The 24855-nt window shown below is 36.8% G+C and overlaps 1 protein-coding gene and 1 long non-coding RNA gene across 5 annotated transcripts in view; one reads left to right on the top strand and one right to left on the bottom strand.

Annotated features, from left to right (window-relative positions):
* Window positions 1–24855, top strand: part of PCNX2 (pecanex 2) — a 460152-nt gene that overhangs the window by 112312 nt on the left and 322985 nt on the right. For all 4 annotated transcript variants that reach the window (XM_077168355.1, XM_077168358.1, XM_077168357.1 and 1 more), the window contains 3 exons: window positions 12729–12934; window positions 13555–13675; window positions 16132–16168. In XM_077168355.1, the coding sequence (XP_077024470.1) occupies window positions 12729–12934; window positions 13555–13675; window positions 16132–16168 (364 nt within the window). The remainder of the gene's footprint in view (window positions 1–12728; window positions 12935–13554; window positions 13676–16131; window positions 16169–24855) is intronic.
* On the bottom strand, window positions 522–10334 carry LOC143690765 (uncharacterized). Its single transcript, XR_013179177.1, has 3 exons — window positions 5538–10334; window positions 3978–4073; window positions 522–636 (listed from the first exon to the last, which is right to left on the bottom strand). It is a non-coding gene; the product is annotated as an uncharacterized LOC143690765 (long non-coding RNA).

The raw sequence follows: 24855 nt of genomic DNA, 5'->3' as shown, positions 1-24855 counted from the left end.
TTCTAAAGTGTTGTAAGTTAGTAATTTTAAAATAAAAATATAACAGCTTTTTCAGTTTGCTGAGCTACCAGAATACAATGGACCAGAAATGGTTTGGCTTTTTCAATGGGGATTTACTGATTACAAATTTATAGTCTAAATCCATGAAAATTTTCAAATTAAGGCGTCAGGAGGAAGATAACTTCTCTGAGGAAAGGCTGCTGACATCCAGGGTTCCTCTGTCACTTGGGAAGTTCCATGGCGATGTTTGCTGGTCCTTTTCTCCTGGTTCTGGTTTCAGTGGCTCTCTTTAAATGTATCTGGGCTTTTTTTTTTTTTTTTTCTTTTTTCAAACTTCTTTGCCTTTTGTCCTCTCATAAAGGACTCCAGTGAAAGATTAAGGCCCACCTTGAATGCGCTGGGTCAATTGAAATAGCCTCACCAAAAGGTCTCACCCACCAATAGGTTTCCCCACACAAGAATATATTAAAAGAACATATTTTTTCTCTTGGGTACAGAGCTGATTCAAATTAGCACAGCAACTTACCATATGTTCCCTCCTTCCAAGTAGTTATTTTGCAAGGTTGTTCATTTGTCCCAGAAATCCTGCCATTGTTTCTTCTGGTCTTGGATCTTTAAGAATCATCTTTGGAGTCCCTAATATTGGTATAAAAGAGCAGAGGTGGTAGTTTTTACCTTTATACAACATTGTGGTGTGTTTGAAGTGATTTTACTGCAAATAAGTTCATGTTGTACATGTGTTATCATAAATGACTTCATTTAATTTGCACAACAAACTCTTTGGAGTAGGTCACCTCCCTTCTGAAGTCTTATCATCTCCAGTCTTGCTCCTCTCTCAATTCATTTACTCACTTTGACGATCTTTGAAAATGTAGACACAAACATTTGCTTTAATGCTTAAAGAGCGTTCTGTGTGCTTCTTGATGAATATCAAATTCCTAAGCATACTGTACAAGACCCTTCATATCTCACCATAATCCTCCTCCTTCATCTTCCCCATGCCCGTTTTTATGAAATGTTTGTTCTTCCTGGAAGGCCTTCTGCCTTTTCCCATGCTGTTCCTTCTGCCTACTTTTCCTCAACATCTCTCCTAGCTTTCACAGATATTTGCTTCCTCTGGAATAGTTTCCTTGGCCTACTATACCATCCCTTATTTGCAGTTAGGTGCACCTCAATCTACCTCAATTATAGCGCTTGGTGCTCTACTTTTATAGATGCTATTTGTCTATCTCTCTCGCTAGACTTTGAGTATAGGGACTATGTTTTTTTGTCTCCATGTTTGGTATAAAATAGTCACATATGCATTTATGGGCTAAGCATGGTTTTCAGTGGAGGTGGTAGTTATTCATTCTGCACTGCTTTCCAGGAGTACTTGGCAGTGTTTGGAGACATTTTTGGTTGTCATACTGATGGGGGCAGAGGTTGGGGATTTGGTACTGGTGCCTATTATGTAGAGGTCAGGGATGTTGCTAAGCCTTCTGCAATGTCCAGGAAGTCCCCCCTCAACAAAGAATTATCTGGACCAGGATGTCGATAATACCAAGGCTGGAAACCCTGAGCTAAAAGAATAATGTTAGGGTGATATCCATGACTGTACTGACCTCTACTGTGGAGTGATAGTAACTTCTTTTTTTATTTAAACAGTTTTATTCCACGCTATATAGTCCATCCTAAGTGTACAATCAATGGTTCTTGTATAATCACGTGGTTATGCATTCACCACCACAGTCAATATGAGAACATTCTCTTTTCTTCTGAAAAAAAATCTCATACCATTTATATGCCCCTATTGACATTTAGCTTTGGTATAGTACCTTTATTACAATTACTGAAAGAATATTACAATGTACCCTTAACTGTAGACCTTAGTTTGCATTAATTGTATTTTTTTCTATATACCACCCTATTATTAACACCTACAATAGTGATGTACATTTGTTCTAATACATGTAAGACTTTTCTTATATTTGTAGAATTAACCACCGTCGTTGTCCATGCTAGGTTTCACTAAGTTGTACAGTCCCAGATTTTATCCTCTAGTTTCCTTCTGGTGACATATACAACCCTACCTTTCCTCTTTCAACCATACTCACACAGCTTTGTTACTTACACTTGCAGTATTGTGCTATCATCACACAGTAATGTGCTATCAATTTACATGAATCTTTACAATCAACCATATCAAACATTCTATATATCAATTCCCCAATATCTACCCTCTTTCCATATGCTCTTGAATTTAATTCTCAGAGTTTGCTCATTGTAGTTAGTTCATGTTAGTGAGACCATACAATATTTGTCCTTTTGTTTCTGGCTTATTTCACTCAACAAAATGTCCTTAAGTTTCATTCACGTCGTTGTATGCCTCACAACTTCATTTCTTTCTGCAGCTGCACAGCGTTCCATCATGTATATATCCACTCATCAGCTGATGCATCCTTGGGCCACCTCCATCCATTGGCAATTATGCATAATGCCATCATAATCATCAATGTGCAAATGTCTATTCATGTCCTTGCTTTCAGTTCTCCTGAATATTTCGCTAGTAATAGGATTGCCAGATTATATAGAAATTTTATACTTAACTTCCTGAAGAACTGCCAAACTGCCTTCCAGAGCAGCTGCACCATTCTAAATCCTCACTGACAATGAATAAATTTACCTATTTCTCCATATCCTTTCCAGTACCTGTAGTTTTCTGTTTTTTTACTTTTTTTATAATGGCCATTCTAGTAGATGTGAGATGATGTCTCATTGTGGTTTTGATTTGCATTTCCCTAATAGCTAGTGAATTTGAGCATCTTTCCATATGCTATTTAGCTATTTGTACTTCTTCTTTGGAAAAATATCTATCCATGTCTTTTACTCATTTAAATTTTTTTTGTATTTTTGTTGTTGATAATACCTGTCTTTGTATTTAAGTATATTTAAGTAGGTGCAGTAGTTCAGAGTTGGTGGCAGCAGCTACCCCCAAGAGGCATTGGGAATTTTAGTGAAAAGCATTTTTGAGAGTTTGTCTCAATGATTTTATCACAATGGCATTTAAATTAAATGCCACAATAGTATATAAAGAGTGAGGAGCCAGGAATGCTAAGCATCTAGCAATAATGAATAGGACACTGTGAAAAATGAAAAAAGTGTTGGGTTGAAAGTGCCAATAGAGCTCCTGTTGAGAAATACTGCATGTGGAAGGAGCAAAAACTCCTTGATATATACGGCCTATGAAAGAATCAAACTAAAGCCCTTGCAGTTGAGTAGAAGGAAAAAAGGATTCTGAGACATCCCAACCTCCAGTTTCTGGCCAGCAAACTACAAAGCAGAGTGGGCAAGGGAAAGTATTCCAAATCTGCAGGTGTACATGGAGATTGCATTGAGATCCATTCTAGCTCAACCTCCCAAGCACTTTCTCGCCTTGAACCATGAGAACTACTCCTTTCACGACTCAGACAGCAGTGCTGCCTTTGTCTTCTTGTTAATCATAGTGTACAAGAAAATCTTATTAACTCAGCTCATTATTGTCTCACTGTTTCCTCTTAAAAGAATTATTACTGACCAATTTAAGTCTTTTAATATAATTGAATTCGAAGTGTGTGGCTTAAAAAATTAAGAAACCTATCATTCTAATTCATGAAATTTAAATATCAGTTGAATCAGAGGTTAGAAATTTCATGACATTAAGCATTTTATGTATCATTTGGGTTTTGAGGGCACTTAAAAACACATAAAGAGTCAAGAAAGTTGGTAATAAATTGAGACCTTCCATTAGTAAGTTAATGGCTTTGTTGTGCCAGAAGTATTTCTAAAATTCTTTATTATAAGTGAATATAAACTTTTATATTTACATTACATATCAAATATATCACTGATTAGATGTAGTTTATATTTTATAGCAATTCTCATTATTGAATTCTATTTTTAATTCTAACTAACTTATTTCTTTCTATTAGGAAACACATGACATGGATTTCCAAACTTACCATCAGTACAAATATACGGCTGAGCTTGTCATTGCATAGAGGTTAGACATCACTTTGCCTTTAATAAGCTTATTGGTTGACTCATCCTGTTTGGCCCTAAGTACATTAAAAAATTGAATAAAATATTAATTTTTATTAGTGTGACCATTTGAAATTTAAAAGACAAAAAGACTCCATATTTCTTAATATTTAACATTCCCTGACTAACATATTCTCTCATTCTTTATGAGATGAGAAGAGAGAGAGAGGATTGGATAATTACAGGTACCAGCTTTAAAAATAGTTTTCAAAACAATTAGACTTGAAAGATTCTCATTTTAGTGACTCTGCTGACAAAATCAAATCTATCTCTCAAACTTTTAGCTATTTTCTACTTATCATTCCCTGTAGTACTATCTTGACAGTCTAAACATTTGCCTGCCACCTTGCCAGTATTTCCCTCCTGAAAGCTGTACACATAGAGGCTCAGAAGCTCATAGAAATCAAAGCATATCTAATAAAAAACACATAGTAGACCTAAAGGAAGTCAAGTAGTTGGCCAGACAGAGCCTTATATTCTACTTTTATAGTTCATCTTATTTCCAAGATATAAGAGAAAATAAGGCTATCATTTGAGAACCAATCAAATTTCTTGGTTTTGCCAACGTCATCTTTTTTTTTTAATCAGGCAATTATTTATTTTTAAAATATTTTTATTGAGAAATCTTCATATACATACAGTCCATACATGGTGTACAATCAATGGCTTACAATGTTAGTTGTGTATTCTTCACCATGATCATTTTTAGAACATTTGCATCACTCCAGAAAAAGAAATAAAAAGAGAAAAGAAAAAACTCATACCTCCTATACCTCTTACCCCTTCCTCTCATTGACCACCAGTACTCAATCTACCCAATTTTTTACCCTTTATCCCCCTATTATTTATTTTCTATCTTTAGTTTTTTACTCTTCTGTCCATGCCCTGGATAAAAAGAGCATCAGACACAGGTTTTCACAATCACCCAGACACATTATAAAAGCTATATCTGTATACAATCTTCTTCAAGAATCAAAACTACAGGAAAACAGTTCAACAGTTTCAGGTACTTCCCTTCAGCCACTCCATTATACCATAACCTGAAAAGGGATATCTATATAATGCATAAGAATAACCTCCAGGATAACCTCTCAACTCTGTTTGAAATCTTTCAGCCACTGGAAACCTTATTTTGTCTCATTTTTCTCTTCCCCTTTTTGGTCAAGAGAGCACTCTCAATCCCTTGATGCTGGGTCCTGGCTCATCCTGGGAGTTCTGTCCCATTACCAGGGAGATTTACATGCCTGGGAGTCATTTCCCGTGTAGGGTGGGAGGGCAGTGAGTTCACCTGCCAAGATGGCTTAGAGAGAGAGGCCACATCTGAGTACAAAAGAGGTTCTCAGGCAGTGACTCTTAAGGCACAATTATAACTAGGCTTAGCTCCTCCTTTGCAGGAATAAGTTTTATAGAGGCAAATCCCAAGATTGAGGGCTCAGCCTATTCAATCTCATCATTTTTAAACAAATATTTGCAAGGCTAACCTTCTAAGGAGCACTGCAGTGAGACCTCCAATCCATATTCTGTTTGGCAGTTTGGTGTATGTCAAGATGCATTCTGCACACACTGCCTCTTGGGGGTTCTTAGCTTGTATTTCTGGGTTCCAAACTTGTGCTAGGCCTATTCCACTTCTCAGCATATAAATCATAAGTCTGAGGTTTTCTGAAAAAAATACTAAATCAGTTTAATTTTATTTTTTCATAAAGGATTTTCATTAAACATTTAATGAATTACTGTTTAAGATCTAAACACCTGTAAATTCCTTCACATACATAAATGCAAAGACATGATGGCACTTCTCTGTCACATGGCCTGAGTTTTGGATACAGAAGTGTCACCAATGCCCCTAAGGAATTAGAATTTACTAAAACAGCCAAATAGTCCTACGTGAATGAGGTTGTTGGGACCAATGCTCTGGTCCTGAGAAGATACTCAACATGTATCTGTTGAATGAATGAATGAATGAATGAGGATATTGATGATGAATACATATAGCTGATCTCTCTCATGTAACAAAAATGGATAAACAAAACAGGGTCTCTCTTAGCGCTTATCTCTGGAGCAGATAAGACAACTCAAATTGCTTAATCTGAACCCTGTCTTTTTGGAATAACCTATGGTCTTGTAATAGTCATAGAACTGGTTAGTTTTCTAGAAACATGAACTAGGAGATTCCAAAGCATTGCCCAGATGGTATGAAAGCAAACACAGTCTAGGCTGGTTCTGACAGTGAGAGAGAATACTCGAGCACACAGCAGAATACTCCCAACCTTCCTTGATGGGTGTATGAATATAAAAAAAATAGGTGTTCGATTTGGTAGATTAATGTCTTATTTATTAGGCCATCTATTCTGAATAAAAGCATTCTCTAAATTATTTGAAACTTAACCTCTGAAAAAGACAACTCAATTTATTTTACCTATTTGGATGGAAAGGCAAATTTCTCTGCCTTCCTTAACAATGACATTGAATGTCGTTGATCATTTCCTTTACAATTCTAGATACTTACTATGTTTTTGTACTGATGTCCTCGGGGATGACTGAGGTGTGCTTGTCTCTCAAGATATGCTGTCTTTGCTTTTTTTTTTTTTTTTGTACCCTTATTTTTCCCACTCTTTAAGCTGTCATTTATTTTTATTACATTATTGTGCTTACTTCTTTCCATTCCTCACTTCCCTTGTAATTTGCTTCTGTTTCTGCTATGGGCTGGAAAACCAAATTCATTAGGCTTATCATGCGGCATATAGAAGTGTTTGCCTCGATGAAAAGTAAATAACTTCCAAATAGCTTTTTGAGTCACTCTCCTTTGAGTCAAGTGCATGAACTTCACATATAGACTTGGTGACTCTTGAATTATAAACAGGCCCAATAAATAGCACCTCCCTTTTCTGAGCCACTTATGGGAGACAGAGTCAGCATATGGAGTTCAGAATTAACCTCTTTATTGCTACTGAAGCTGCTATTAAGGAATGTAATTTTATGTCTGTAAGCAAGTGGACTTCCTAATTCTGAACCCCAGAGGTACCAAGACTTATTCATCTGGTCAAAGGCATTGTGGAAATTGTGGGGACCCCTGACATAGGGCCTGACTCTGGAAATCTTACAGCATGGTGAATCCACCCAAACACACACTTCCTTTATCAAGTCCAGCCCGTGGGAAAGAGAAGGGGAAGCTATAAGGAAGGCATGTCTAGTCCTGCTCTTAAAACACCAATCATATAACACTAAGGAAGGAGTGTGTCAGGGGGCACAAAGAAGCCAGTTGTATAGAGGAAATAGCTACCTCTCATGGAAACCAGAGGAGTAGGAAAGACTTATTTTCCTCTTACAGTGATATCTTTTGGCTTCCCAGAAGCCTTTCTGTTTTTTTAATTTCTTCTGAATCTTTGGATGTCTGTCAGATAATGGAAGTTGCTAGGGTCTGTCTGGTAATTGATGTTGCTAGGTAAATAACCTCCAGTTAAGAGGGGTTCTGTATATTTAACAACTCTGTAGTATGGTCAACTTTATGCTTCAGCTCATTCAGTTTCACAATGAAAATAATCACTTTTAGAAATCATCATAAAATCAGTTTGTGAAGGTAGCTTGATGAAGTAATTTGTTAAGTACATAGAGATAAAGTTTGAAACCCCTTAAGAGTGTCTTTGTTTATGTCTGGAAATGAAATCCCTCTGAAATTGTTTATTTTCACAGAAGAAAGGCATTTCTTAAAACGATTCCTCACTCATTCAGGTTATTAATATCTTCAGACCACTCTGAAGATGGGGAGCAAATGGGAGGGAGATAATATCTGTCTGAAGTTAAAAAATCGGAGTGGTGACTCTGAATGCTGACACCAGCTGGGAGCTGAAAGGACAAACATAAGTGAATATGATGACTGGGGGCTGTGGGAAGACTGTGAATGATCTAGGTCTTTTCATGGAGAGTCATTTATGGATTATGCCAAGACCTGAGAGATCCAGTTTTGTGAGGTCTGACTATATTTGTAATTTCTTACTTGGTGTATTAGTTTCCCAGGGCTGCCATCACAAATTACCACAGAGTAACTTCAAACCACAGAAATTTATTCTCTCCCAGTTTTGGAGGTGGAAAAACTGAAATCAAGATGTTGGCAGAGCCACACACCCTCCAAAGGTTCTGGGAGAGAATCTGTTCCATGTCTTTCTTCTACTTTCTGGTGTCGGCTGGCAGTTCGTGATGTTTTCTCAACTTGTGTAGCTTCATCATTCCAGTTTTTGTCTTTGTCTTTTCGTGGTTGTCTTCACTCCATGTTCATGTCTCTTCTCTTCTTAGAAAGATACTAGTCATATCGGATTTATGACCCACCCTAAGCTTTGTCTTAACTAACTACATCTGCAAAGACCCTATTTTCAAGTAAGGGCACATTCTGAGGTTCTAGGTGAACGTGAATGTTGGAGGGACTTTATTCAACCCAGTACAGACGGAAACAGCATATTATGTTGCAGGAAGTTCTGTCAGAAAAAGCTTAGTCCACAAGCTACTAGTCTACAAAATTTAAATTAATAATGACCCACAGACTAACATACAGCTGTTCTTTGATTAAGGGCACAGTTTTGAGAATGTTTCCTCCTATTGTTAATAAGTATGTGTTAAAATGGAAGTTCATGGAAACAGAAAATAAATTATGATTTACCTTAGAACAAAATTATGATTTATCCCCAGATCTCTATCTTATATCAGGAAGCAAAAATCTGTGATATAAATTAAAAACAAGTTTATAACTGCTTATCCACAGCCCATTCCTTCTTAAACCCTCCTCCCCTACTAGGCATAATTCTAAGGAGAGCACATCCTAGAAGCTGGAAGATCTTTTGTTGACCGAGCACAATGATGTCTATGGTAAAATGTCCTTGAAATAATTTTAAGTCATGTCTTTGGGGATTTGAGATTGGAAGAACCTGGGCAGATGTTGATTGCATGATATAGAAAAAGGGATACTTGGGAAGAGAGTAGATTCTGTTTAGAGGGTTTACTGAAAGAAGGCATGTTAAAAGGAATCATGTGAGTAAGGAATTTGGGGAGGAAAAATGTGCAGTGAATAGCATGCTGTAAAACTATTCCTTTCTACCCAGAAATTTCAGTAAAATCTTTGTCTCTCCCTAAGCTTTGATGAGGTTTATTGGCTTTCTGGGATATGACAAAGTGCCAAATGGTCCTGCATGGAGAATGACACAGGGACCTCAACTGGATTGAAAACTAGATCCTAGTGTTCATGTTAACTTCAAATTTTAACTTCTCATCTCCCCTTGATTTCAACATTACCAAGCTTATCCTATAACCTGGATTTATGAGGATAAATTGAAAAGTAATATCTCTTCTTGTGGCAAGTCAGTTTCCCTAAGTGAATTTTCTCGAGTCACCTATAATCTTTTCTCTCTAACCCTTCTTCTCAGTGTATTAGAGCTTTCTCAATTTATCTCTAATTTAATTTAAATGGATTATTCCTCATGAAAATGGGACCTCTATATTAATTGGATTTAACAGTGTTAGCTGCCACAGCAGACAAAACCCCAAATCTCAGTGATTTAATGAATAAAAGTTTTATTTATTTCTCACTCATGTTCTATGTCCGTGTTAGGTCTCTAGGGACTTTGTTCCATGGAGTCACTCAGGTACCCAAACTGAACTAAGCTCCTTCATGTTGTAGATGTACCACCTGGAAAGCAGGGCCTCTGAGATCACTAAGAAGAAAAGAGGAAGATGGAGGAAGCACCCTAGCTGATAACTGTCTAAGCTTAAAAGTAATACCAGGCACTTCTTTTCATAGCTCATTGTCCAAAAGTAGTCACATGGTCAAGTCTAACCGCATGGGAAGTTGGGAAATGTAGGAGAATACATGGACTATTTACTGAACACTCTCTCTACTACACTTGCCAACTGGAGTATTAGGAAGCCCAAGTTAAATTAAAATTCAAATAACTTGAATATAATTTATATATGACAGACCTTGTAATCTATTCTTACAGACATCTTCAAATTAAAATTTAACAAATTAAGCTGGTTTGAAAGGATGTATGCCCCCTAGAAAAGCCATGTTTTAATCAAAATCCCATTTCATAAAGGTAGAATAATCCCTATTCAATACTGTATGTTTGAAACTAATCAGATCATTTCCCTGGATGATGTGATTTAGTCAAGAGTGGTTGTTAAACTGGATTAGGTGACATGTCTCCACCCATTTGGGTGGGTCTTGATTGGTTTATTGGAGTCCTATAAAAGAGGAAACATTGTGGAGAATGGGAGATTCAGAGAGAGCAGAGAATACTGCAGCACCACGAAGCGAAAAGTCCACCAGCCAGCGACCTTTGGAGATGAAGAAGGAAAATGCCTCCCGGGGAGCTTCATGAAACAGGAAGCCAGGAAAGAAAGCTACCAGATGATGCCGTGTTCTCTATGTGTCCTTCCAGCTGAGAGAGAAACCTTGACTGTGTTCGCCATGTGCCTTCTCATTTGAGAGAGAAACCTTGAACTTCATCGGCCTTCTTGAACTAAGTTATCGTTCCCTGGACGGATGCCTTAGATTGGACATTTCTATAGACTTGCTTTAATTGGGACATTTTCTTGGCCTTAAAACTGTAAACTAGCAACTCATTAAATTCCCCCTTTTAAAAGCCATTCCGTTTCTAGTATATTGAATTCCGGCAGCTAGCAAACTAGAACACTAATATTACCATTATTTTTTTCTTTTCTATCAATTTCTTCAAACTCTCTAACTTTAAAAATTTACACCTGAGATATATATAGATATGTTAAGAAAGAGAAAGGGAGGTTATTAGTGGTCCCCCTTACTCACTTTCTCTTTCTTTACTTGTCTATTTAAGGCTTGAAATACTTCATAGCTTCCTATCAGTGGGTGCATGTACAATGTGAAACTTTGCTTCCAGAAAGAGGACCTGACTTGATCTATTATCCATCTAATTAATATTATCTTATTTAATCATTCTTTAATTCATCTATTTATTAATTTATATTTATTTGTGAACTGTTTTCACTCTGAAATAAAAGTGCGTAAGTAAAGGAAATTCCTCACTTCATCTTTGACTTGTTGGTGATAGTTGTCCTCTTTCTTAGTAGTTTTGTTTGGCTCTTCTGTTGTAAGGACTGCAATGCCTAGATGATAGACTGTATAATGGGACCATGGCAGTTTGTTCAGGAACTGTGTTAGGAGCAAATGCAGGCTGGGCCGTACTGTATGTAGGCTTAGTTGTGTTCCAGGCTGCAATGCAGGCTATGATTGATAACCTGAATTTTGTTTATCTTCACGAAGGCCTATTGATAAAAGATTCTCATGTTCGTTGAGGCTGTCTTTGATATAATCTTGGGGCACTCTAGGATCCCTTTCCATGTCTAGGAATAAGAATTTAGTTTTAGGAAGTATCAGAGAACTTGTAGTTGTTGTTGGTCCTGATAGAGTAGGAGGAAGTTGTTTTCGTTTCCTGGCTGCCAAAACAAATACTATGCAATTGGTTGGCTTAAACAATGGGAATTCATTTTCTCATGGTTTTAAGGCTGGGAGAAGTCCAAAATCAAGGTGTCATGAAGGCGATGCTTTCTTCCAGATGACGGTGGCATTCTGGGGCTGTTTCCTGGTGATCCTTAGTCCTTGGCTTTTATCATATGGCAATGTACAAGATGGCCTCTCCCTTTTCTTCTGGTTCTGTTGAGTTTTAGCTTTTAGTTGCTCCCTCTGGCTTTCTCTCTATGTGTCTGAATTTCATTCTGCTTATAAAGGGCTCCTGTAAAAGAATTAAGACCCATCTTAATTCTGTTGAGTCATACCTTAACTGAAGTAACTTCATCAAAATGTCCTATTTGCAATGTGTTCACACTCACAGGAATGGATTAAGATTAACTACATGTTTTTCCAGGGCACATAGCTCCGAGTTACCACCAAATGTATTTGGGGGTTCCTAAGTAGCAGGACTACTAAATAGTAGTTCCTAACTGCATGGGTCTCAAATGATCCTTTTTGTTTCTTGAGAAGATTGAACACAATTGAACTGAACTTTATCATGATCTCCATGATAAGATCCTTTGTCACTGCTGGAGATGTCCTTGCTTTTGGAAGTGCTGTACCCTTTGGTGTCCCCTGTCTGCATCACAACCCTGGGGAAATCCATGGCCCTACTGATGTTAACCTAGAAGGAGATTGGGGGGGAGGAGGAAGGGAAGGATGTAATAGCCTTCTTCCCCCTGCTCTCCACAAGGGTTTTTGTGTGTGTTTCATTGAAGGGGAAAGCATTTTAAATGTCTTTCTCTAGCTTTGAAACCAGGTGCACAGGAAGATTAGGCTATGCAAAAGAATAGAAAGTGGAAATGTTTGCTATAATATATCTATTTTATTTTGTGGGATTTCTCCCTATCTGTTTGGGCATCAATCCATTGTATCAGAAGTAGAAGCAAGAAAGACAGAAAGATAGAGTGAAAGAGAGAGAGAGAGAGAGAGAGAAAAGATAGCAGCACTTTCTTCTTGGGTTTTATAATCAAGCAAAGTTATAAAGCTAATCAAATTTGAAATCTTACCCAAGTTAAGCTCAGTAAATAGACCAAAAATGTTTTCAGATTTAAAACAATAAGAATATCCTGTAAGAAAATGAATATTTGTGCTTACAAATTTCATGTCTTCTTTTATTCTTTCTTTTTTTCTACTTTAGGCTTTCCCTCCAAATGCAATCACTGTATTTCTTTACTGCAGTTTAGTGACGATATTCTTCACAATAATCAAATTGGTCAGTTATCGCCTACATCTCATGTTTGATGAAGGAGAAGTAATACAGCAAAGGACCGCCAGAAAAAATGAAAAGCCAGATAAAGACAAAGAGGCCAGCAGTGAACATATAATTCATCAGAAAACTCCAAGGTAAGGGAACATATAATTTGCCACAAAAATTCAAAATAACTTCAATAATGTATTAATTCATAATGAAATGCTCTAATTTTGATTTAAGTGACTTTTCTCATTTCATTTATTAGTTGTGAAAATATGCCAGTACAGGAGAACACACACACATATATTTTTTCAGTTTAATCATAAAAGTGACATTCATATGAAGGAAGCCATCAATACGACTTTATACTGTGATCTGAAATTCATTTGCATTAGGCTTAGCACTGTGGAAATTTTACTTGGTAGTTTTATTTTGTTATTTAAATGTTTTAGAATATGCTGTGTATTTTAAAAAATAACATTCATGTTTGTTAATATAAAAGTAATATATTGAATAAAATTGAAATATTAAGATTAATTCTTGAGTAAGCATCGTTTGTCACCATTCTTGTCTGTTATTTCTCATTGTTCCTTCAATGTGCAAGTCCTTTGGTTTTAAAATGTTTATTATTCCCCCTTAAAAATAAGATTTGTATACCTTGAGTATGACAAAATTGACTCTAGGAAAAAAATTGTTTTTGGACTAATACCAAAAGAAGCATACTTCTATTTTGTAATATCACTGCTTTTATGTTCCTCGTATTGGGGGTTAGCAATAACAGTCGGATAAACATTGGCAGAAAGGAAGAGGACAGTCAAAACCTCGCTACACCTCCCCTCCACTGCAGCTCCCGAGGACAAAGCATAGCCTCTCATCACTCTTCTGGGCTATTGGTTAGTAGTCTGTTTTCTGGTTTTACTCTTTTAATTTTGTTTTAGTGTTTGAATCTGTCCTTGAATGGAAGTATGGAATGTCAGCATTTGTAGTTTGCATGCACGGTAGTTGTATATTCCAAAATACTTGATCTTGTGCTTGTGAAATATCACATCCTCAGTCTAGAAGGGGCCCAAGGAGAGTGCTTGGGTCCACAGGATAAATGCCCACTCATGTTCTCCAAGGATACCCACTGGCCTTTTCAGGCTGACCAAGAAAACCAATTTGCAGACATTCAACTTTCTTTTCCTCGCTTGTCTAAGTTATCATATGCTATGCCTTCCACCTGGAATTGATTCCATCTCTCCATTGTGGAAACACAATGAAATCACTGTAAAATAACACTTTTTCCTTTCTCCAAAATTCGATAATTCGCCTTTTTTTTCTAGACTAACTTTAGCAGGCTCTGTTTACTCCAGTATAAATAATGCCAGTTTCCAGTAACACTATTCTTTTTCCTTTTTCTTTCCTTAACTACCCTACCCCTATATGTCACAGTACAACTGCCTTGGTTTTATGTCTACACGTACATTTATTCTTTGTATTCATTTTTTTTTAACTGAGAAATCTTCACGCATATGTATTCTATACATGGTATACAATCAGTGGCTCACAATATCATCGTATAGTTGTGTATTCATCATCATGATCATTTTTTAGAACATTTGCATCACTGCAGAAAAAGAAATAAAAAGAAAAAACAAAAAACTCATACATACCATACACCTTATCCCTCCTTCTCATTGACCACTAGTATTTCCATCTACCCAATTTATTTTACCCTTTGTCCGCATATTATTTATTTATTTATTATCCATATTTTTTACTCATCTGTCCATACCGTGGATATAGGAAGCATCAGGCACAAGGTTTTCACAATCACGCAGTCACATTGTAAACATTATATCTTTATACAATTGTCTTCAAGAATCTAGGCTAGGGGTGCATGGGTGGTTCAGTGGTAGAATCCTCACCTTCCATGTGGGGAACCTGGGTTAGATTCCCGTATCATGCACCAAAAAAAAAAAAAAAAGAAGAAGAATCTAGGCTACTAGAACACAGCTCAACAGTTTCAGGTACTTTCCTCCAGCCACTCCAATACACCATAAACTAAAAAGAGTTATCTACATAATGCATAAAAGTAACTTCCAGGACAGCCTCTTGACTCTGAAATGCCTCAGCCACCAATACTTTCTTTTGTCTCATTTCTCTCTTCCCCCTTTTGGTCAAGAATGCTTTCTCAACCCCATGACGCCAAGTCCCAGCTCATTCCGGGATTTCTGTCACACATTGCCAGGGAGATTTACACCCCTGGGAGTCAATGTCCCATGTAGGAGGGAGAGCATTGAGTTTACCTGCTGAGTTGCCTTGGAGAGAGAGGCTTCATTTGAATAACAAATGCGATTCTCTGGGGGTGACTCTTAGGTCTAATTTCAAGTAGGTTTAGCCTATCCTTTGCAGGAATAGGCTTCATAGGAGCAAACTCCAAGATTGAAGCCTCAGTCTATTGATTTGGTTGTTCTCACTGCTTGTGAGTATATCAGAAATTCTCCAGATGGGGAAGTTGAATATTTCCCCCTTTCTCCCTATTCCCCCAAGGGGACTTTGCAAATACTTCTTTTTACACTGCCCAAATCACTCTGATATTTATTGGGACATCACACTAACCTGGACAAACCAACAAAATCTCACACCTTATTCAAGATTCCATGTACTTATGGTGTTCAGCAAAACTGACCATACAAGTTAAATTAGGAAATACTCTACCCAAAATATACATTTTGCACCCAATAAACATCTCACCCTTTAGTCTCAAACAGAAGTTGGTTTTAAAATACGGACGATATCATCCTTTACCCTGAATTCTTATATATTTTAGCTCTATCCAGATCAGCTTCAGTCATATCCCTATTCAATGTCTGACAACTTTTTCAACTTTTTTTTTTTTTTCTAGTAGTTTTATTTTATTTTATTTACATGGGCAGGCACCGGGAATCAAACCTGTGTCCTCTGGCATGGCAGGCGAGCATTCTTGCCTGTTGAGCCACCGTGGCCCGCCCTTTTTCAACTTTTTAAACAGTTCTCTGTAGGGTACTGCTGACTTTCCTAGCTTCAGAGCTCTAACTCTGAGTCTCAGGTGTCACATAAATACTCAAAGTTCCTGGGAAAGACCGTGTTATGTACAAACAGCTCAGTATCTCAGAATTTAGAATTAATAGTTACATCTCCTGAATATATCTGCTTTATATTCATTTTTTGCTATTCAGCTTACTAGATTCTTGAGAGTGGACTGTCTGTTGTCACTTCCCTACGTGTGTTTTAGACAAACAGTGGCTGCTGATCAATGTCTGCTGACTAACTGAAAATGTGCAATGAGCTGAATCATATATTGATTTTTGCTTTTTCATTTACTTAGGAGTTGCCAGCACAGGAAACTGTGGAAGATCTCAAAGGTAAAGTGTTATCATTTAATATTTTATAACAGCGTTATCCTCAAAACAATGAAAAATATTTTTATAAAAACAGAATGCCAGTGAATCAATTGAAAATAGAACTATAAATCTGCATGGTTATCTTTTAAATTCATTTGGTAAATTAAATTCTTAATTTTTACTCTTTTTCACCAGAAAAATTTAGGCATATCATGCCTAAATTAAAATTGTGATATGTTATTGTCCTTTTTCCAATTTTATATCGCTTAATGGCAGATATAAAATAGAATAAATTTATTGTTGACACTAACTTGTTACTACAGTTTTTACATTGAAAAATTAGCAAGAGAAATTGTATAGCATTCTATATTGACCATTTCCTTCAGGTTATAGATTTTGTTTCTGGGAAATTTCTCTCAACTTAAAAAACATTTATTTTAAAATTATTTACTAAAATTTCATTTTATTGTCTTTTGATTACCTTCAGAAGGCTTAGAATATACTTTTGGGAGGCTTTAATTGACTCCTTCCTTTCTCTACTGTTCCATTTTTTTCAGTACTGCTACAAAATGTTATTTTCTGGAAAACAGTTGAAATTAGAACCATGCCCTGAAAATCTAAAAAAAAGTTTCTTTTTTCAACATTCAGCTAAAATCCATTATAATAATATATTAAGGATTATCCAACTTCTTTACCCTGTAACTACCATTTGAAATAAAATGCATATTAGATTTCAAATGATTTCATTACATACACAGTTTCATCCTAATGTTACTGTATGTCCATCTTATCGCACACACACCCTTTTGTCATATTAAACTACATTTTCTTTCAAGTCAAGCATACTGTTATTTTTAACACTGTTACCTTATAACAGTGTTGAATTTTACTTGAACCCTGTGATCCTGGAAATAGCATAGATTAAGAACTGCCCCCATCATGGTGTTACACTGACCAAGACATCCTGAACTTCTCCTTACCTTGACTTTACTTTGGAAAAGCCTTCTCCTTGTATCTAGGCTTCTGACCTTACTTTGGCCTTTCAAAATCCAGACAGAATGCATTCTACCTGGTCTGGACTGTAAACTCAGGAGGTAGCATCATGTCCTGGACATACCCATTACTTGAATTCCCCCTTCTGTATGCTTCTATTAGCTCATTCCAGACCTTACAAACTCTCCTGCCTTCTAATTCAGCAGAATTGAGCCCTCAAGATCTTCTCTCTTGTGATAGCCTTCTGTTCTCTCTGTCTTCCCTATTATGTATAGCTATATTTGAATAAAGTCATCCTTGCCTGTTTCACATTATCTGGTACGATTTTTTTATTTGACACTTACATCCTTCGAATGTCTGTTCTGGCTTTTCAAGCTCATCATTCCAATCCAAACAATTATTTACTTGCTTACTTTAGGAATTGCAGTAGAGTTTTTGCAAAAATGATTTCATTCCAAGTCATGTATAAGTTGTCTTGGTAAGTAAATGGTGGGATGTAAGCCCATATTTGAGAACTAAATCTAAATTTTTTTTTTCAGCAGCATTGTACCAGCACTGTTTTTGCCCCCTTAAGTCCAATCATATATGACACTTTCTGTTTTAGTTTCCCAACTGCTAAAACAAAAAACCAGATAATGAGATGGTTTAACAACTGGAATTTATTGGCTCATGGTTTCAGAGGCTGGATGGCTTGCTTCCTCCCTTGTGTTGGTATCTTCCGGCTGACTGGCAATCTTTGGGATTCCTTAACTTTTCTGTAACATCACAACCCATATGATGGAGTTTTCTCTTTTCTCTTCAGGGTTCTCTTGACTTCTGGCATCTGGCTGCTCCCTGTGTCTTCTCTTTTTGTGTCCAATTTCCTTTGCTTATAAGGGCTTCAGCCATACTGGAGTAAGGCCCACCCTCATCCAGTTTGGGGACGTCTTAACTGATATGATCTTCAAAGATCCTATTTACAAATGGGCCAATACCCCCAGGACCAGGGGTAGGGACTTGAATATATCCTTTGTAGGGAACATAATTCAATCCCCAACATCAGCGTAGTATCCAATTCTTTCTGTTAACTTAAAGAGCAAAGTGGCTTATTTTTGTAAATTTTATTGAGATATAATTCACAGACCATAAAATTCCCTCTTTAAACTGTAGAATTCATAGGGCTTTGAATTTATTCACAGAGGCCATCTCCAGATATTTCAATCACCCTGGAAAGAAACCCCATACACATTAATAGGCACTCTCTATTTTCCCTCCCTCTAGCCCCTGGTAACTACTTATCTACCTTCTGTCTCTACAGATTTGCTTATTCTGGATATTTCATATAAATGGGATGATATAATATGTGGTATTTTGTGACTGGCTTCTTTCACTTGCCATAATATTTTCAAGGTTCATCCAAATTGTAGTATGTATTCATACTTTATTTCTTTTTATGACTGAATAATATTCCACTATATAGATACAATACCTCATTTTGTTTATCCATTCATCAGCTTATGGACAATTGATTGTTTCCATTTTTTGCTATTATGAGCAATGTAGCTACACATTCTTATATAACTTTTCTGCTTGAACAAATGTTTCAATTCTCTTGGGTATATATATCAAGGACTGGAATTGCCAGGTCATATGGCAACTCTATGTTTAACTTTTTGAGCAACTGTCAAACTGTTTTTCACAGTGACTACATCAATTTACATTCCTACCAGCAATGTGTTAGGATTACAGTTACTCCACATCTTCACCAATATCTATTGTCTTTATTTTAACCACCCCAAAGGATGTAAAGTAATATCTCATTGTGGTTTGGTTTTGCATTTTTCTAATAACTGATGTTGAGCATCTTTTCATGTGTTTATAGGTAGTTTATCTTCTTTGGAGAATATGTTTGTTCAAATCCTTTGTTCATTTTTAAATTGAGTTATTGATCTTTTTAATATTGAGTTATGTGTTCTTTATGTATTTGGATACAAGTTCTTTATGATATAATTTGCGACTATTTTTTCTCCCTTTTGTGAGTTGTCCTGTTATTTTCTTGATGGTCTCTGCTTTTAGTTTAGATGAAGTCCAATTTGCCTGTTCTTTTTCTTTTGTTGCTGGGGCTTTTGATGCCATGTCTGTAAAACCATTGCCTAACCCAAGGTAATGAAGATTTATGCCTTTGTTTTATTCTAAGAGTTTTATAGTTGTAACTATAAAACTATAGTTTTACAATTAGGTCTGTGATACATTTTGCATTAATTTTTGTGTGTGGTGTTGAGGAAGGGGTCCAACTTCAGTCTTGTGCATGTGGATATACAGTTTTCCCAGCACCATTTATTGAAAGACTCTTCTTTTGTCATTAAATTGTCTTGTCTTCTTGTCAAAATAAAATTGATCAGAAATGCCAGAGTTTATTTAAATGGAAGAGTTTATTTCTGGACTCTCAATTCTATTCTATTGGTCTGTATTTCTGTCCTATGCCAGTACCACTCTGTCTTGATTAGTGTAGCTTTATATTAAGTTTTGACATCAGGAAATGAGACGTCTAACTTTGTTCATCTTTTTCAAGATTGTTTTGGTTATTCTTTGTCCTTTGCAATTCCATATGATGATCAATTTCTGCAAAAACAAAAGCAGCTAGGATTTGATAAGGATTATGTTGAATTCATTGATCAATTGAGGTGTATTGTCATTTTAACAATATTGTCCACTAATCCATGAACATAAGTTGTCTTTCCATTTATTTCAGTCTTTAATTTCTTTCAATGAGATGTTATCATTTTCAGTGTAAGTTCTTGCACTTCTTTGTTAAATTTGGTTAAATTTTTTCCTAAATATTTTATGTTTTTTTATGTAAATGGAATTGTTTTCTTAATTTCATTTTCAGATTGTTCATTGCTAATGTATAGAAATACAATTTATTTTATATTAATATTGTATCTCTCAACTTTGCTGAACTTGTTTGTCAGTTTTAATAGTTTTTTAGAGGGTTCATTAAGTTTTTATATATGCAGGATCATGTCATCTATGAGTCAGAATAATTTTACTGCTTCCTTTCCAATCTAGATGCTTTTTATTTGTTTCTCTTGCCTAATTGCTCTGGGTAGATCCTCCAATACAATGTTTAATAAAAGTGGCAAGAGCAGACGTCCCTATTATGTTCCTTATCTGAGGGGCAAAGTATCCAGTGTTTGACCATTAACTGTGGTTTTAGCTGTGGGATTTTCATAGATGTTTTTCATCAAGTTGAGGACATTCCCTTCTATTTCTAGTTTGTTGAGTTTTAAGGACATTGAATTTTGTCAAATATTTTTTCTGTGTCTATTCAAATGACCATGGGTTTTTTGTCATAGTAGCCTTCTTGATGTAATATTTTTCTTAGTGATATAGTATGTTTTATAGTTAAAATATCAAGGAAAGAAGCCAATTGACTATATTAGGTTAGATTTCATTCTTAGACAATATCTTGGTGGACTCACTTTACCAAACTTTTTTCTAGTTTTCCAAGTAGGGAAATATATTATTATCATTTTTACTTCAGATTGAGCAGTCACTGAGAAGTGACAATCTATAGGCCTCAATTATTCATAGTTCTGAAATAAATTGTAGTTGACTCCTTCCTTCTGTTGGCTTTCATAACAGCACTTTTTCCTGATTTTTTTCCTAAGTCATTGGCCTATCTTTTGTTTACTCCTCCTCTGTTGTTAATATTTAAACCTCGTATTGCCTCAGGTCTCGGTTTTGGGTGCCCCTTCCTTTCTCTAGATGCCAGCTCTCTCTAGGTCATTTCAGGCCGAGCTTTCAAAACCATCTATGTGATGATACTCAGTGAATATGTTTCTCCAGTTTTCACCTCTCTCTGGACTCCAGTTTCACACATTCAGCTCTTTATGTCTATCTCCTCCAAATGAAGAATCAGGTTTAGGGGTATAATTAAGGTACCTCTGCCATAATATCACTGAAGGAGATTTCTCAGTTGACTCCCCTAAACTTGCCCCTCCCCTAGTCTTCTTAATAACGAACAGTCCCCCCATCCATCAAATTGCCAAAACTCCAAAGCAAATTTTCTTAATTTCTCTTTTGATCACTGTCTCTCCTTTCAATCTATCAGCAGGTCCTTCCAATTCTACTAAAAAAATGTCTTGAATTCATCTCTTTCTTTCCGTTCCACGACTACCATCCTAGTTGAAGACACTGTTATTTCTCAGCTGGACTACTGCAATCGACTCCTAACTAGTCTCCCTTGTTGCCTTCTTGCCATACTCTGCTATAATTCATTTTTTATACAGTAGGTAGAATGATTTTTAAAAACCTGATTCAAATCATATGGCTCTGTGTTTAAAAACTTCTGCTGACTTCTCATTATTCTTAGCATAAAATCCAGACTCTTTTATTTTGGCTTATAAAACCTTATGTATTTTGGACTGTGCCAATATTACTGTCTCCCTTCCTCTCACCCTCCCTTTTCTCCTCTACACCAGCCTCATCTGCCTCCTTTCTGTTCTTCAAATGTGCCAAGCAAACTCCCACCATAAAATCTTTCTATTAAATGTCTTTTTCGCCTGGAGTGGTCTTTCCTCTCATCTTGTATGGCTGACTCTATTTTTTCATCATTCAGAGCTCGACTTAAATACTATCTTGTCAGAAAGGCTTTCCATTGCAACCAATATGAAGTAAACTTGTAGGAAAAATGAATAAAAATATTGCAGAAGAAATCCAAATCCAAACCAGGCAGGTCCAGAGAAAAAGGGTCTTTGAGTAGGATCCATAGAACACATTTATAATACATTTTTATGGCTTTACTATCTCACAAATTGTACAGATTAGTAGAAACAAGGGCCATTTCATGACTTAGAAGCTGATGTCCAAAACAAGGTGTATTAGTTAGGGTTCTCTAGAGAAACAGAATCAACAGGGAACACTTGCAAATATAAAATTTATAAAAGTGTCTCACGTGGCCGCAGGAATGCAGAGTCCAAAATCCACAGGGCAGGGTGTGAAGCCGACGACTCCGATGGGGGGTCTGGATGAACTCCGCAGGAGAGGCTCGCCAGCCGAAGCAGGAATGGGACCTGTCTCCTCTGAGTCCTCCTTAAAAGGCTTCCCTGATTAGATTTAGCATCACTAATTGTAGAAGACACGCCCCTTTAGCTGATTACAAATGGAATCAGCAGTGGATGCAGCTGACGCGATCATCACCTAATCCTATGAAATGTCCTCATTGCAACAGACAGGTCAGTACTTGCCCAACCAGATAAACAGGTACCACAACTTGGCCAAGTTGACATATGTCCCTAACCATGACGCAAGGGAAGAAGGCCTTTTCTCCACTTCATGGAACAATTACGGTTGCCTATTTTCAGTTATTGCAGTCCTTTTACAAAACGAGGAAGGCATTGGGTTTCTGGAAAGCCTCTGTTATTCCTCCCTTTCTCCTTCCCTCCTCCCCTTCTCTTCCTTGCTCCCTTTCTACCTTTCTTTCTCTCTCTCTCTCACCCTCCCTTACTTTCATTTCCTTCTTCATTTCTCATTCTCTTGCTTTCCATTCTTTCTTTTCTTCCTCCTCTTCTTCTTTTTCTTTCTATAAGCAATTTAAATTGTTTTCATCCATACTGAATTAATTTTTCTTTGTAGCATCCACCCAGTTACTATCTGTCACATTATCTTATATTACTTTGCATAGCATTCATCACTATCTTGGGTTGTTCTTTAAAATTCGTTTGTATATTGCTACCAGAACATAAATTCTTGGACAACAGTAACTTTCCTTTTTTTTTTTTTAAAGGAAAGACAGAGAGAAGGAAGGAAGGATAGAAGGAAGGAAGGAAGGAAGAAAGGGAAACATTTTTAAACATTTTCTTGTTTTATTGTATTCTGTTTCTCCGTTTTTGTTACATGGGCTGGGGCCGGGAATCGAACCGAGGTCCTCCGGCATAGCAGGCAAGCACTTTGCCCGCTGAGCCACCGCGGCCCGCCCCAGTAACTTTCCTTTTGTGTCTTATTCACCACAGCCTCTCAAGTACCGAGAATCCTGCATTGGCACATAATAGGCACTCAATAAATATCTGTGGGATGATGGTAAAATGAATTAATGAATGTCTAAAGGAATGAACAAATAAATGAATGTACCACACTCAAAAGCCAAGATGTGTACTACTTTTGGTGGGAAGGTCCACTCAGGAAAGTAAATTACACCTAAGATATTAATGCTTTGCAAGTTGGGATTTTAGAATCAGGGTGTGTTAGTTAGATTCAGTTGTCGACTTGGCCAGGTGAGCATACCTAGTTTTGTTGCTGCGGACATAAGCCAATGGTACGTGAACCTCATCTGTTGCTAATTACATCTGCAGTCGGCTAGGGGCGTGTCTGCTGCAATGAGTGACGTTTGACTTAATTGGCTAATGCTTAAATGAGAGAGCGCAAGGTAGCACAGCCCAAGCAGCTCAGCATTCCTCATCTCAGCACTTGCAGCTCAGCCCAGGCCTTTGGAGATGCAAAAAGAAGTCACCCTGGGGAAAGTTGTTGGAACCCAGGGGCCTGGAGAGAAGACCAGCGGAGACCATCCTGTGCCTTTCACGTAAGAAAGAACCTCAGTGGAAAGTTAGCTGCCTTCCCTCTGAAGAATTAACAAAATAAATCCCCTTTTATTAAAAGCCAATCCATCTCTGGTGTGTTGCATTCCAGCAGTTAGCAAACTAGAACACAAGGCATATTCTCTACTTACCCAAGTTCTCTTTTTCTCCTAGATTCTATGCCTCAGTTCTCAGAGTATTATATAACTGAGTAGTCACAGGGGCATCATTGCACTGTTAAATTTACTTGAAACATCTGTATTGCAGAACCCAGATGCTCCTTCCCTGCATTCATTCTTTATTACAGAGTATCCCACCAGGTATGTTAGGAGAGACAAAGTAGATTGATAGTCTTTTTGTCAGAGGAGCTTGCAGTCTAATTCAGAAGTCAGTTAATACCTATTTATGAAACATCAAAACCACAAACAGATTCACAATTTGGAAAAATTTATGATTAAATTTCAAGGCAAATAATAAATATTTTGTGTTGTTTTGTTTTTAGCATCTAATTTGTACAAAGCATTGTGGTAGAAATTAGCAACACAAGTAAGCTTAAAAGAACTCTTGTTCTTATGGTGCTTGCAGTCTAGTGGGAAAATAGGAAACTATGTAAAAGCAAATTGAAGTTCAGAGGGAGGGCCTTACCTCTGGTTTTAATGAGCCTCCTCTTTTTGACTCCAGCAATGCCTGACACACTTGGCCATTCCCTTCCTTAAAACTTATCTTCTTTGGCTTGTCTGCCACCAATCCCTACTCTTCTCCTTTCCATGCCACCAGCCACTCATCTTCCTGACCTCCAACTATTCTAGTATCCTCCCAGCCCCTCTATCTACGCTCTGGCCAGGGTGTTCTCATCTAGAACCTATTGCTAATCACTCTCAAATTTCCATCTTTACCTGATAGCTTCAGAACTCTATCAAACTGCTTACTTGACATTTCCACTTGGATGTCTAAGTCACCCAAAATGCAATATGTTAAAAACTAAGTTGTTTTTGGTCAACCATTCACAATAAGCTATGAGGGTAAATATGTGTTATAACATGTTAATCGTAGTTGCAAGAATATTCCGTGAAGGTTGAAGTAGGTTGGTTTTCATTTCCATCCTCCCATTCACATTTCATTTAACTTTATGGTTGACTTAACTGGCACCACACTTGTTGT

Source organism: Tamandua tetradactyla, chromosome 7 (assembly GCF_023851605.1).
Source record: "Tamandua tetradactyla isolate mTamTet1 chromosome 7, mTamTet1.pri, whole genome shotgun sequence".
NCBI lineage: Eukaryota > Metazoa > Chordata > Mammalia > Pilosa > Myrmecophagidae > Tamandua > Tamandua tetradactyla.
This window is presented reverse-complemented; position numbering and strand designations above follow the sequence as displayed.